The following is a 12500-nucleotide window of genomic DNA, read 5'->3' as shown; positions in this document are numbered from 1 at the left end:
GCAGCCGGCGGGAGCCGAGAGCGCGGTGCGTGTGTGACCTGTGTGTGTGTGTGACCTGTGTGTGTGTGTGTCCTGTGTGTGTGTGTGTGTCCTGTGTGTGTACGGCAGCCGGAGAGAGCCGAGAGCGCGGTGTGTGTGTGTGTGTGTACGGGAGCCGAGAACGCGGTGTGTGTGTGTGTGTGTGTGTGTGTGACCTGTATGTGTAACGGTGTGTGATGACGGTGCAGACAGAGATCGCGGATCATGATGATTTATAACGCCAACTTTTGTTGTATTTAGGAGAAATCTACAGACGCAAACAGACACAGTTAGTAAAATAAAGACCTCAATGTGTATTTCTGACTGTTTTTCACCACAAGTCTGAAAGAAGATGTTATTGGAGACAAATATCTCAAAACCAGATGTTTTTGCCTGCCGTTTCTCGCCTTAAAGAAAGTAAACGGCATATACAAATTACATTGTCATGTAACGTCTGCCAGGCTGTGATTGCACGAGGAGCTCGTTAGGTTATGACATCAGCGCGCCAGTTGGATGACATCATCAGTGTCACTTCTGAAGCACGTGTTTGGCGCACGAGCACCGGCCCAGCTGCTGTTTTATGGGCATGTGTTCATACGCCGAGCGCTTGAGCGGTTGTAGCCGGACGGCTGGATGAAGGGAAATGAACATCACGCTCTCGTTTGATTGAAAGATGATTAACGAGCGGGTTGGTCGTAAAGCATGATGGGTAAACCACCGTCCTGCTCATCCCGTCCAAGTGTGTGTTTGCGGTTCAGATCGGACACACACACACACACACACGCCTTGATGTGCTGCCCGGCTCCGTCTCACACACTCACGCACGCTTTCAGGGTTTATCTGTCAGTGGAGGCGTTTATGAGAGGATTCTGGCTCTAAAGCAGATTTCGGGGTTATTATTTTCCACACTTTATTTGAAACGCATGCAAGAGTTATAAAGGATTAGTTCACTTTTTAAAAAAACTTTAGCTGATAGTTTACTCACCCCGATGTCATCAAGATGTCCATGTCTTTCTTTCTTCAGTGGAAAAGAAATGAAGGTTTTTGATGAACACATTTCTCCATATAATGGACGTCAATGGGCCCCAAACGGGTCAAGGTCCAGATGACAGTGTCAGCGCCGCTTCAACGGGCTTTAAACGACACCAGACGATGAATACGGGTCTTATCTAGCGAAACCATCGTCATTTCAAACATAAATAAACAAGTTTAAGTTTTATAAGCACAAGCGCTCGCCTTGCTCTGTTCTGTGATGCGCGTTCGTGACGTCACGTGATACGCAGTTACGCTGTAAAGGTCACGCTTCTGTGAAAAGTAAAACATTTCTGTCCTGACGAAAATGTTCTTTTAGGCTTTTTAATATTCCAACACCAGGATACACACACGAGATGGACATTTTAAACGATAAACTGACACAAAGACATTTGAATATGTGTGTATGGTCCTCCTTCCGCACATCTGTAAACACTGACTCGTCAAGCGTGACCTTTACAACGTAACTGCGTATTACGTGACGTCACGAACGCGCATCACAGAACAGAGCAAGGCGAGCGCTTGTGTGTTTTTTTATAAGGTATGTCCCGCCAGTTGTGATGTGTTCTGCTCCTCCTGTGTTCCTGCGGTTCAGGTGCGGGTCGCCCTGCAGATGGAGGACGGCTCTCGTCTCCAGGACTCTTTCTCCAGTGGACAGACGTTATGGGATCTACTGACCCATTTTCCTCAAACCAGGTGTGTGTCGCTCTGTCTGCGAGGGCTGCAGTTGTTTTGAATGCGTAATTTATGAGGGAAATGTGCGTGTGTGTGTTCTTTCTGTGGGTGTTTGTATCGATTGAAGTAAAACACTCCTGCTGAGGTTTTTAAATGCAGCCAGAACACTGTTTTATGAGCTCTCAGTGCCATTGCCAAACACTTTAAACTGTTCTCACAGTCTCCTCCCACTGATACAGCAGGCCCCTCCCCCTCACTGACCACTCCCCCTGCTCTCACTCAGCAGGCCCCTCCCCCTCACTGACCACTCCCCCTGCTCTCACTCAGCAGGCCCCTCCCCCTCACTGACCACTCCCCCTGCTCTCACTCAGCAGGCCCCTCCCCCTCACTGACCACTCCCCCTCACTGACCACTCCCCCTGCTCTCACTCAACCACTGATACAGCAGACTCCTCCCCCTTCCCTCACTGACCACTCCCCTGCTCTCACTCAGCAGGCCCCTCCCCCTCACTGACCACTCCCCCTCACTGACCACTCCCCCTGCTCTCACTCAACCACTGATACAGCAGGCCCCTCCCCCTTGTTGACCACCCCCCCTGCTCTCACTCAACCACTGATACAGCAGACTCCTCCCCCTTCCCTCACTGACCACTCCCCCTGCTCTCACTCAACCACTGATACAGCAGACTCCTCCCCCTTCCCTCACTGACCACTCCCCCTGCTCTCACTCAACCACTGATACAGCAGACTCCTCCCCCTCACTGACCACTCCCCCTGCTCTCACTCAGCCATTGATACAGCAGGCCCCTCCCCCTCCCCTCACTGACCACTCCCCCTGTTCTCACTCAGCCATTGATACAGCAGGCCCCTCCCCCTCCCCTCACTGACCACTCCCCCTGTTCTCACTCAGCCATTGATACAGCAGGCCCCTCCCCCTCGTTGACCACTCCCCCTGTTCTCACTCAGCCATTGATACAGCAGGCCCCTCCCCCTCACTGACCACTCCCCCTGTTCTCACTCAGCCATTGATACAGCAGGCCCCTCCCCCTCCCCTCACTGACCACTCCCCCTGTTCTCACTCAACCACTGATACAGCAGGCCCCTCCCCCTCGTTGACCACTCCCCCTTTTCTCACTCAGCCATTGATACAGCAGGCCCCTCCCCCTCACTGACCACTCCCCCTGCTCTCACTCAACCACTGATTCAGCAGGCCCCTCCCCTCACTGACCACTCCCCCTGCTCTCACTCAACCACTGATACAGCAGGCCCCTCCCCTCACTGACCACTCCCCCTGTTCTCACTCAGCCATTGATACAGCAGGCCCCTCCCCCTCACTGACCACTCCCCCTGCTCTCACTCAACCACTGATTCAGCAGGCCCCTCCCCTCACTGACCACTCCCCCTGCTCTCACTCAACCACTGATTCAGCAGGCCCCTCCCCCTCACTGACCACTCCCCCTGCTCTCACTCAACCACTGATTCAGCAGGCCCCTCCCCCTCACTGACCACTCCCCCTGCTCTCACTCAACCACTGATACAGCAGGCCCCTCCCCTCACTGACCACTCCCCCTGTTCTCACTCAGCCATTGATACAGCAGGCCCCTGAAAGTGAATATGGGTCAGTTTAAACTGGCTGCTGTTCTCCATGCAGGAATCTAATGTATATACAGTAAATGCGAGATGAGTGTTTGTGTTGCCCACATGTCACCCAGCAGACGCACACATCAGAGTCCAGTGTGTGTTTCTGTTTGTTCTCCTCCTGACAGATGTTTTGATCTGTTTCCTTCTCGCAGGACGTCTGACCTGGAGCTGTCTGGACACACACCAGTGTGTGTTTACATGAGAGACGAGGTGAGACGACCGCTTGATCTCTGCGCTTCGGTATTAAACTCAACATCAAATCAAAATCACTCATTTAAACCTGGTTTAGGTCAGCGGTGAGGAAGCACTGAAGACGACGACTCTGAAGTCTCTGGGCCTCACGGGAGGAAGTGCCATCATACGGTGAGCTCTCAGAGCGCATGTCACATCCCTGTCTGATTTCATTTCATTTATTTATTTATTTATTGCCATAACAAACAGGTTGTCTGGAATCTGTCTTGGTCAGCTCATCCACAATTATAACACAGATACACAGATACATACTGTATGTAACCCAATACTTTGATGATATATGATGATATTGAAGATGTTTCTGTGTGTTAGATATGTGCTGAAAGGCTCTAGCACCTCATGTCCTGGTGCGACAATGGATACGGTCGCCACGCCAACGGGTTCTGTTGCCACGCCAACGGGTTCTGTTGCCACGCCAACGGATGCTGTTGCCACGCCAACGGATGCTGTTGCCAAGATGACCGTATCACAGCCGCCTCCTCCAGAACCATCAGCCCCTGTTCCCGTGGAAACCCCGGCTCCGCCCACTCAGGCCGCCGCCCATTGAACCATCACCCTGTCAAACAGGAAGAGGAGGAGCCAAAAACGAGCCGAGAGCGAACAGTGCAGCCCAAAACCAGTGAGCATCAGGAGTCCCAGATAACGGAGGACGACGAGAGACCGGGGACCTCCCAACAGTCTCGTGACTCCGCCCCCTCGGCCACGCCCCCTCAGCCCCATGGCTCCGCCCCCTCGGCCACGCCCACTTCGCCTGACTTCGTGCCATTTTCGGGGAAGCGGGCAGCGTCTGGGAGGACCCGCGGGACTGAAGAGCTCGACCTCGTGGTCCCCGTGTGTGTCCGGCAGCCCTCCCAAAGCCAAAAAACCCAAACCCAGCCATGAAATCAAGGTATTATAACATGTTTCTTGTTCATCAAATCATCATTAGAATGATTTCTGGAGGATCATGTGACACTGAAGACTGGAGTAATGATGCTGAAAATTCAGCTTTGATTACAGGAATACATTACATTCTAAAATGTATTACAATAGAAAACAGTCATTTCAATTAAAAATTGAATTGAGTAATTTTAATTAAAAAACAAAAACAGACACACACACACACAAATACACACACAAATACACACACACACTCTCTCAGTCACACACACACACACACACTCTCAGTCACACACACACACACACACACAAATACACACACACACACACACACTCACTCTCATACACACACACACACACTCTGTCACACACACACACACACACACACACACACTCTGTCACACACGCACTCTGTCACACACACACACACACACACACACACTCTCTCAGGCACACACACACACACACACACACACTCTCAGTCACACACACACACACACATACACACACACACACACTCTCAGTCACACACACACACACACACACACAAATACACACACACACACATACACACACACACACACTCTCACTCTCACACACACACACACACACACACACACACTCTCATACATACACACACACACACACACTCTCACTCTCATACATACACACACACACACACAGATCTCTCTCACTCTTCAAGCTGGAGAGTTTTTGAATATGTCTCTCGTGTGTTTTAGAGATCAGTCAGCGCCAAACAAGCGACGAGGGATGAAGAGGAACCAGACGAATATCTGGAGGTAAAAACACACGCCTCACACACACACACACACACGTCGGTCTATTTAGCAGTAGCGTTCAATGGAAGGCATTTTCAGCCCAATTTAAATTAATTAATTAAATCACACAAATACACATGAAAACCAGATTAAACAATTCATTATGGAAACTGTTTGCAAAATAGGTGCCAAAATTGTATTTAATGCATCAAAATAAGCACTTGATGATTTGAAATTTTATTTTACCATATTAAAATAAAATGCAAATGCAAAATAGAAATTGCAAATATTTTTTTTTACAAAGCTTTTTATCAATACAGTGACAATAATAGTGACACGTTTCAAATTAAATCATCTTATTTATATATTAATATATTTTTAAACATGCATTTATTATAATTCTCCTTATTTTATTTTATCTTTTATTACACAATTTTTGTTTTTTAAAGTCAACTTATATGCAGATTGTATGTAAATCAGTAGGCGGGGCTGTTTTCTCATTATTGCATATTCTCTATCGCAGTAACGTGTCAATAACCGTGAGTGTGTGTGTGTTGAGTCAGTTAGCACATGTCAGGGTTAGCGTGCGCATTGATTGTGTCTACGTCCAGCCGATCGACAGGGAGCCGCTGGTCTTCCATCTGGACTCAGGAGCCCGTCGTCGTGACGACAGAGAACTTCCCGACGAGTTTTTTGAGGTCACCGTGGACGACATCCGGAAGAGATTCGCCCAGCTGAAGAGCGAGAGGTGAGAACGATACACTAACGACTCTCAGTTAGACACGTAGAGGCCGCGTGATCGACGTGTAGTGACCAAACACAGTTCACTTCAGTTGAAGTAGAGTAGAGTAGTAGAGTAGTTGTAGAGTCCTTGTAAAGGTATAGTAGAGTAGTTGTAGTTGTAGAGTAGTTGTAGAGTAGTTTTAGAGTAGTTTTAGAGTAGTTTTAGAGTAGTTGTAGAGTAGAGTAGAGTAGTTGTAGAGTAGTTGTAGAGTAGAGTAGTTGTAGAGTAGAGTAGTTGTAGAGTAGTTGTAGAGTCCTTGTAAAGGTATAGTAGAGTAGTTGTAGAGTAGAGTAGTTGTAGAGTAGAGTAGTTGTAGAGTAGAGTAGTTGTAAAGGTATAGTAGAGTAGTTGTAGAGTGGAGTAGTTGTAGAGTAGTTGTAGAGTAGTAGTAGAGTAGAGCAGTTGTAGAGTAGAGTAGTAGTAGAGTAGAGTAGGAGTAGAGTAGGAGTAGAGTAGAGTAGTTGTAGAGTAGAGTAGTTGTAGAGTAGAGTAGTTGTAGAGTAGTTGTAGAGTAGAGTAGTTGTAGAGTAGAGTAGTTGTAGAGTAGAGTAGTTGTAGAGTAGTTGTAGAGTAGTTGTAGAGTAGTTGTAGAGTAGTTGTAGAGTAGTTGTAGATTAGTTGTATAGTAGAGTAGAGTAGTTGTAGAGTAGTTGTAGAGTACTTGTAGAGTACTTGTAAAGGTATAGTAGAGTAGTTGTAGAGTACTTGTAAAGGTATAGTAGAGTAGTTGTAGAGTACTTGTAAAGGTATAGTAGAGTAGTTGTAGAGTAGAGTAGAGTACTTGTAAAGGTATTGTAGAGTAGTTGTAGAGTCCTTGTAAAGGTATAGTAGAGTAGTTATAGAGTAGAGTAGAGTGAGAGTACTTGTAAAGGTATAGTAGAGTAGTTGTAGAGTACTGGTAAAGGTATTGTAGAGTAGTTGTAGAGCACGTGTAAAGGTATTGTAGAGTAGTTGTAAAGGTAGAGTAGAGTAGTTGTAAAGGTATTGTATAGTAGTTGTAAAGGTATTGTATAGTACTTGTAAAGGTATAGTAGAGTACTTGTAAAGGTATAGTAGAGTACTTGTAAAGGTATTGTAGAGTAGTTGTAAAGGTAGAGTAGAGTACTTGTAAAGGTATAGTAGAGTAGTTGTAGAGTACTTGTAAATGTATTGTAGAGTACTTGTAAAGGTATAGTAGAGTACTTGTAAAGGTATTGTAGAGTAGTTGTAAAGGTAGAGTAGAGTAGTTGTAAAGGTATTGTAGAGTACTTGTAAAGGTAGAGTAGAGTATTTGTAAAGGTATTGTAGAGTACTTGTAAAGGTAATGTAGAGTACTTGTAAAGGTATAGTAGAGTAGTTGTAGAGCACTTGTAAAGGAATAATAGAGTAGTTGTAGAGTACTTGTAAAGGAATAGTAGAGTACTTGTAAAGGAATAGTAGAGTAGTTGTAGAGTAGTTGTAAAGGTATAGTAGAGTAGTTGTAAAGGTATAGTAGAGTAGTTGTAGAGTACTTGTAAAGGTATAGTAGAGTACTTGTAAAGGTATAGTAGAGTACTTGTAAAGGTATTGTAGAGTAGTTGTAAAGGAATAGTAGAGTACTTGTAAAGGAATAGTAGAGTAGTTGTAGAGTAGTTGTAAAGGTATAGTAGAGTAGTTGTAAAGGTATAGTAGAGTAGTTGTAAAGGTATAGTAGAGTAGTTGTAGAGTAGTTGTAAAGGTATAGTAGAGTAGTTGTAAAGGTATAGTAGAGTAGTTGTAGAGTAGTTGTAAAGGTATTGTATAGTACTTGTAAAGGTATTGTAGAGTACTTGTAAAGGAATAGTAGAGTACTTGTAAAGGAATAGTAGAGTAGTTGTAGAGTAGTTGTAAAGGTATAGTAGAGTAGTTGTAAAGGTATAGTAGAGTAGTTGTAGAGTAGTTGTAAAGGTATTGTATAGTACTTGTAAAGGTATAGTAGAGTACTTGTAAAGGTATAGTAGAGTACTTGTAAAGGTATTGTAGAGTAGTTGTAAAGGTAGAGTAGAGTACTTGTAAAGGTATAGTAGAGTAGTTGTAGAGTACTTGTAAATGTATTGTAGAGTACTTGTAAAGGTATAGTAGAGTACTTGTAAAGGTATTGTAGAGTAGTTGTAAAGGTAGAGTAGAGTAGTTGTAAAGGTATTGTAGAGTACTTGTAAAGGTAGAGTAGAGTATTTGTAAAGGTATTGTAGAGTACTTGTAAAGGTAATGTAGAGTACTTGTAAAGGTATAGTAGAGTAGTTGTAGAGCACTTGTAAAGGAATAATAGAGTAGTTGTAGAGTACTTGTAAAGGAATAGTAGAGTACTTGTAAAGGAATAGTAGAGTAGTTGTAGAGTAGTTGTAAAGGTATAGTAGAGTAGTTGTAAAGGTATAGTAGAGTAGTTGTAGAGTACTTGTAAAGGTATAGTAGAGTACTTGTAAAGGTATAGTAGAGTACTTGTAAAGGTATTGTAGAGTAGTTGTAAAGGAATAGTAGAGTACTTGTAAAGGAATAGTAGAGTAGTTGTAGAGTAGTTGTAAAGGTATAGTAGAGTAGTTGTAAAGGTATAGTAGAGTAGTTGTAAAGGTATAGTAGAGTAGTTGTAGAGTAGTTGTAAAGGTATAGTAGAGTAGTTGTAAAGGTATAGTAGAGTAGTTGTAGAGTAGTTGTAAAGGTATTGTATAGTACTTGTAAAGGTATTGTAGAGTACTTGTAAAGGAATAGTAGAGTACTTGTAAAGGAATAGTAGAGTAGTTGTAGAGTAGTTGTAAAGGTATAGTAGAGTAGTTGTAAAGGTATAGTAGAGTAGTTGTAGAGTAGTTGTAAAGGTATTGTATAGTACTTGTAAAGGTATAGTAGAGTACTTGTAAAGGTATAGTAGAGTACTTGTAAAGGTATTGTAGAGTAGTTGTAAAGGTATTGTAGAGTACTTGTAAGGTATAGTAGAGTAGTTGTAGAGTACTTGTAAATGTATTGTAGAGTACTTGTAAAGGTATAGTAGAGTACTTGTAAAGGTATTGTAGAGTAGTTGTAAAGGTAGAGTAGAGTAGTTGTAAAGGTATTGTAGAGTACTTGTAAAGGTAGAGTAGAGTATTTGTAAAGGTAATGTAGAGTACTTGTAAAGGTAATGTAGAGTACTTGTAAAGGTATAGTAGAGTAGTTGTAGAGCACTTGTAAAGGATAATAGAGTAGTTGTAGAGTACTTGTAAAGGAATAGTAGAGTACTTGTAAAGGAATAGTAGAGTAGTTGTAGAGTAGTTGTAAAGGTATAGTAGAGTAGTTGTAAAGGTATAGTAGAGTAGTTGTAGAGTACTTGTAAAGGTATAGTAGAGTACTTGTAAAGGTATAGTAGAGTACTTGTAAAGGTATTGTAGAGTAGTTGTAAAGGTAGAGTAGAGTAGTTGTAAAGGTATTGTAGAGTACTTGTAAAGGTATAGTAGAGTAGTTGTAGAGTACTTGTAATGTATTGTAGTAGTACTTGTAAAGGTATAGTAGAGTACTTGTAAAGGTATTGTAGAGTAGTTGTAAAGGTAGAGTAGAGTAGTTGTAAAGGTATTGTAGAGTACTTGTAAAGGTAGAGTAGAGTATTTGTAAAGGGTATTGTAGAGTACTTGTAAAGGTAATGTAGAGTACTTGTAAAGGTATAGTAGAGTAGTTGTAGAGCACTTGTAAAGGAATAATAGAGTAGTTGTAGAGTACTTGTAAAGGAATAGTAGAGTAGTTGTAGAGTACTTGTAAAGGAATAGTAGAGTAGTTGTAGTGTACTTGTAAAGGTATAGTAGAGTAGTTGTAAAGGTATTGTAGAGTACTTGTAAAGGTAATGTAGAGTACTTGTAAAGGTATAGTAGAGTAGTTGTAGAGCACTTGTAAAGGAATAGTAGAGTAGTTGTAGAGTACTTGTAAAGGAATAGTAGAGTAGTTGTAGAGTACTTGTAAAGGTATAGTAGAGTAGTTGTAGAGTAGTTGTAAAGGTATTGTAGAGTACTTGTAAAGGTATAGTAGAGTAGTTTGTAGAGTACTTGTAATGTAGAGTAGTTGTAAAGGTATTGTAGAGTACTTGTAAAGGTATAGTAGAGTAGTTGTAAGGGTATTGTAGAGTACTTGTAAAGGTATTATACAGTAGTTGTAAAGGTATTATAGAGTAGTTGTAAAGGTATTGTATAGTAGTTGTAAAGGTATTGTAGAGTAATGTATAAATATTAGATTAAAAGCATCATATTGTATATTGTATTGTGTTTCTGTGTCTAGGAGGGCGTTTGAAGAAGCTCCTCTCATGACGAAATCTCTCCGAGAGTCTCAGATGAAGGAGAAGTTGGCCCGGTACCCGAAGGTGTGTGTGTGTGTGTGTGTGTGTGTGTGTGTGTGTGTGTGTGTGTGTGTGTTGTGTGTGTGTGTGTGTGTGTGTGTGTGTGTGTGTGTGTGTGTGTGTGTGTGAGTGAGTGTGAGTGTGTGTGTGTGATCATGTGATCAGTCATGTGACTGGATTGGAACGGTTGTCTCGTTCTCAGGTGGCGCTGCGGGTCCAGTTTCCGGACCGCCAGGTTCTGCAGGGCTTCTTCAGGCCTCTAGAGACAGGTCAGATCCCACTTTGGGTTTTAATTTTTTTGTAATTTTATTTAGTTTTTTTTATTATTTTCTTTGTTTGTTGTATACAATATTTTTTTTATTTTATTATTTCTTTTATTTTCTTTACCTTGAGTTCTGTTCTGTTTAGTTGTGTAAAATATTTTTTTATTGTTTTGTATTTTATTTTATTAAATTACTTTTTATGTTGTGTTTTGTTTATTTGTATAAAATAAATAATACTTTTTTTTTCTTTTTTCTTTTTCTAATGTTTAGTTGTATAAATATTTGTATTATTTTATTGTATTTCTTTTCTTGATGTTTTGTTCACAGCAGATGTTTGTCTGTTTTCCAGTTTCTGCTCTGAGAAGTTTCATCAGATCTCACATGCAGGACCAACAGCTGCAGTTTTACCTGTGTGAGTTTATCTCACTCACACACACACACACACACACACACACACACACACACACACACACACACACACACACACACACCAATGTTGTCCTATATGATGTGGGTGTTTTATCTGTGTATTTTTTATTTTCTAGTTGTTGCGCCACCCAAAACCATCCTTGAGGACCCGAATGTCACTCTATTCCAGGTGAGACCGACTGTGCGTCTCTCTGACATCAGCCTCATCCTGAGCTAAAGTGTGTGTGAGTCAGTGAGTGAGTCAGTGAGTGAGTGAGTGAGTCAGTGAGTGAGTCAGTCAGTGAGTGAGTCAGTGAGTGAGTGAGTGTGTGTGAGTGAGTGAGTGAGTGAGTGAGTGAGTGAGTCAGTGAGTGAGTGAGAGAGTGAGTCAGTCAGTGAGTGAGTGAGAGAATGAGTCAGTGAGTGAGTGAGAGAGTGAGTGAGTGAGTCAGTGAGTGAGTGAGTGAGTGAGTGAGTGAGTGAGTGAGTGAGTGAGAGAGTGAGTCAGTCAGTGAGTGAGTGAGAGAGTGAGTGAGTGAGTGAGTGAGTGAGTGAGTCAGTGAGTGAGTGAGTCAGTGAGTGAGTGAGTGAGTGAGTGAGTCAGTGAGTGAGTGAGTGAGTGAGTCAGTCAGTGAGTGAGTGAGAGAGTGAGTCAGTGAGTGAGTGAGAGAGTGAGTGAGTCAGTGAGTGAGTGAGTCAGTGAGTGAGTGAGTCAGTGAGTGAGTGAGTGAGTGAGTGAGTCAGTGAGTGAGTGAGTGAGTGAGTGAGTGAGTCAGTGAGTGAGTGAGTGTGTGTGAGTGAGTGAGTGAGTGAGTGAGTGAGTGAGAGAGTGAGTGAGTGAGAGAGTGAGTCAGTCAGTGAGTGAGTGAGTGAGTGAGTGAGTCAGTGAGTGAGTGAGAGAGTGAGTGAGTCAGTGAGTGAGTGAGTCAGTGAGTGAGTCAGTGAGTGAGTGAGTGAGTCAGTGAGTGAGTGAGTCAGTGAGTGAGTCAGTGAGTGAGTGAGTGTGTGAGTGAGTGAGTGAGTGAGTGAGTGAGTGAGAGAGTGAGTCAGTCAGTGAGTGAGTGAGTGAGTGAGTGAGTCAGTGAGTGAGTGAGAGAGTGAGTGAGTCAGTGAGTGAGTGAGTCAGTGAGTGAGTGAGTGAGTGAGTGAGTCAGTGAGTGAGTGAGTGAGTCAGTCAGTCAGTGAGTGAGTGAGTGAGTGAGTCAGTGAGTGAGTGAGAGAGTGAGTGAGTCAGTGAGTGAGTCAGTGAGTGAGTGAGTGAGTGAGTGAGTGAGTGAGTGAGTGAGTCAGTGAGTCAGTGAGTCAGTGAGTGAGTGAGTGAGTGAGTGAGCGTTCGTGCGTGCATGAGCGTGTGTGTGTCCGTTGCTGCTATACTGTGATGTCAGGTTGATACAGTGATTATTCCCTTCAGAGGTCACAGGTGTTGTTGTGTAACATCTGTCTCGTGATCTTAAGAGGCACAAACAGGAAGTTTTCGCTCACTTT

General features: G+C 43.1%; 1 protein-coding gene across 1 annotated transcript in view; it reads left to right on the top strand.

Moving 5' to 3' along the window:
* The window catches only part of aspscr1 (ASPSCR1 tether for SLC2A4, UBX domain containing), an 18918-nt gene that overhangs the window by 1109 nt on the left and 5309 nt on the right, over positions 1–12500 (top strand). Inside the window, 13 exon segments of the mRNA XM_079597860.1 lie at positions 1–25; positions 1646–1746; positions 3518–3575; positions 3655–3728; positions 3930–4156; positions 4159–4388; positions 4390–4506; positions 5237–5296; positions 5887–6023; positions 10287–10368; positions 10547–10613; positions 10957–11019; positions 11153–11205. The exon segment at positions 1–25 is cut by the window's left edge and continues 90 nt beyond it. Coding sequence (XP_079453986.1) covers positions 1–25; positions 1646–1746; positions 3518–3575; positions 3655–3728; positions 3930–4156; positions 4159–4388; positions 4390–4506; positions 5237–5296; positions 5887–6023; positions 10287–10368; positions 10547–10613; positions 10957–11019; positions 11153–11205 — 1294 coding nt within the window.

Source organism: Phoxinus phoxinus, assembly GCF_949152265.1.
Source record: "Phoxinus phoxinus genome assembly, chromosome: 22".
Taxonomy (NCBI): Eukaryota; Metazoa; Chordata; class Actinopteri; order Cypriniformes; family Leuciscidae; genus Phoxinus; species Phoxinus phoxinus.
The sequence above is the reverse complement of the archived record's forward strand: the minus strand, read 5'-3'. Positions and strand labels throughout refer to the sequence as shown.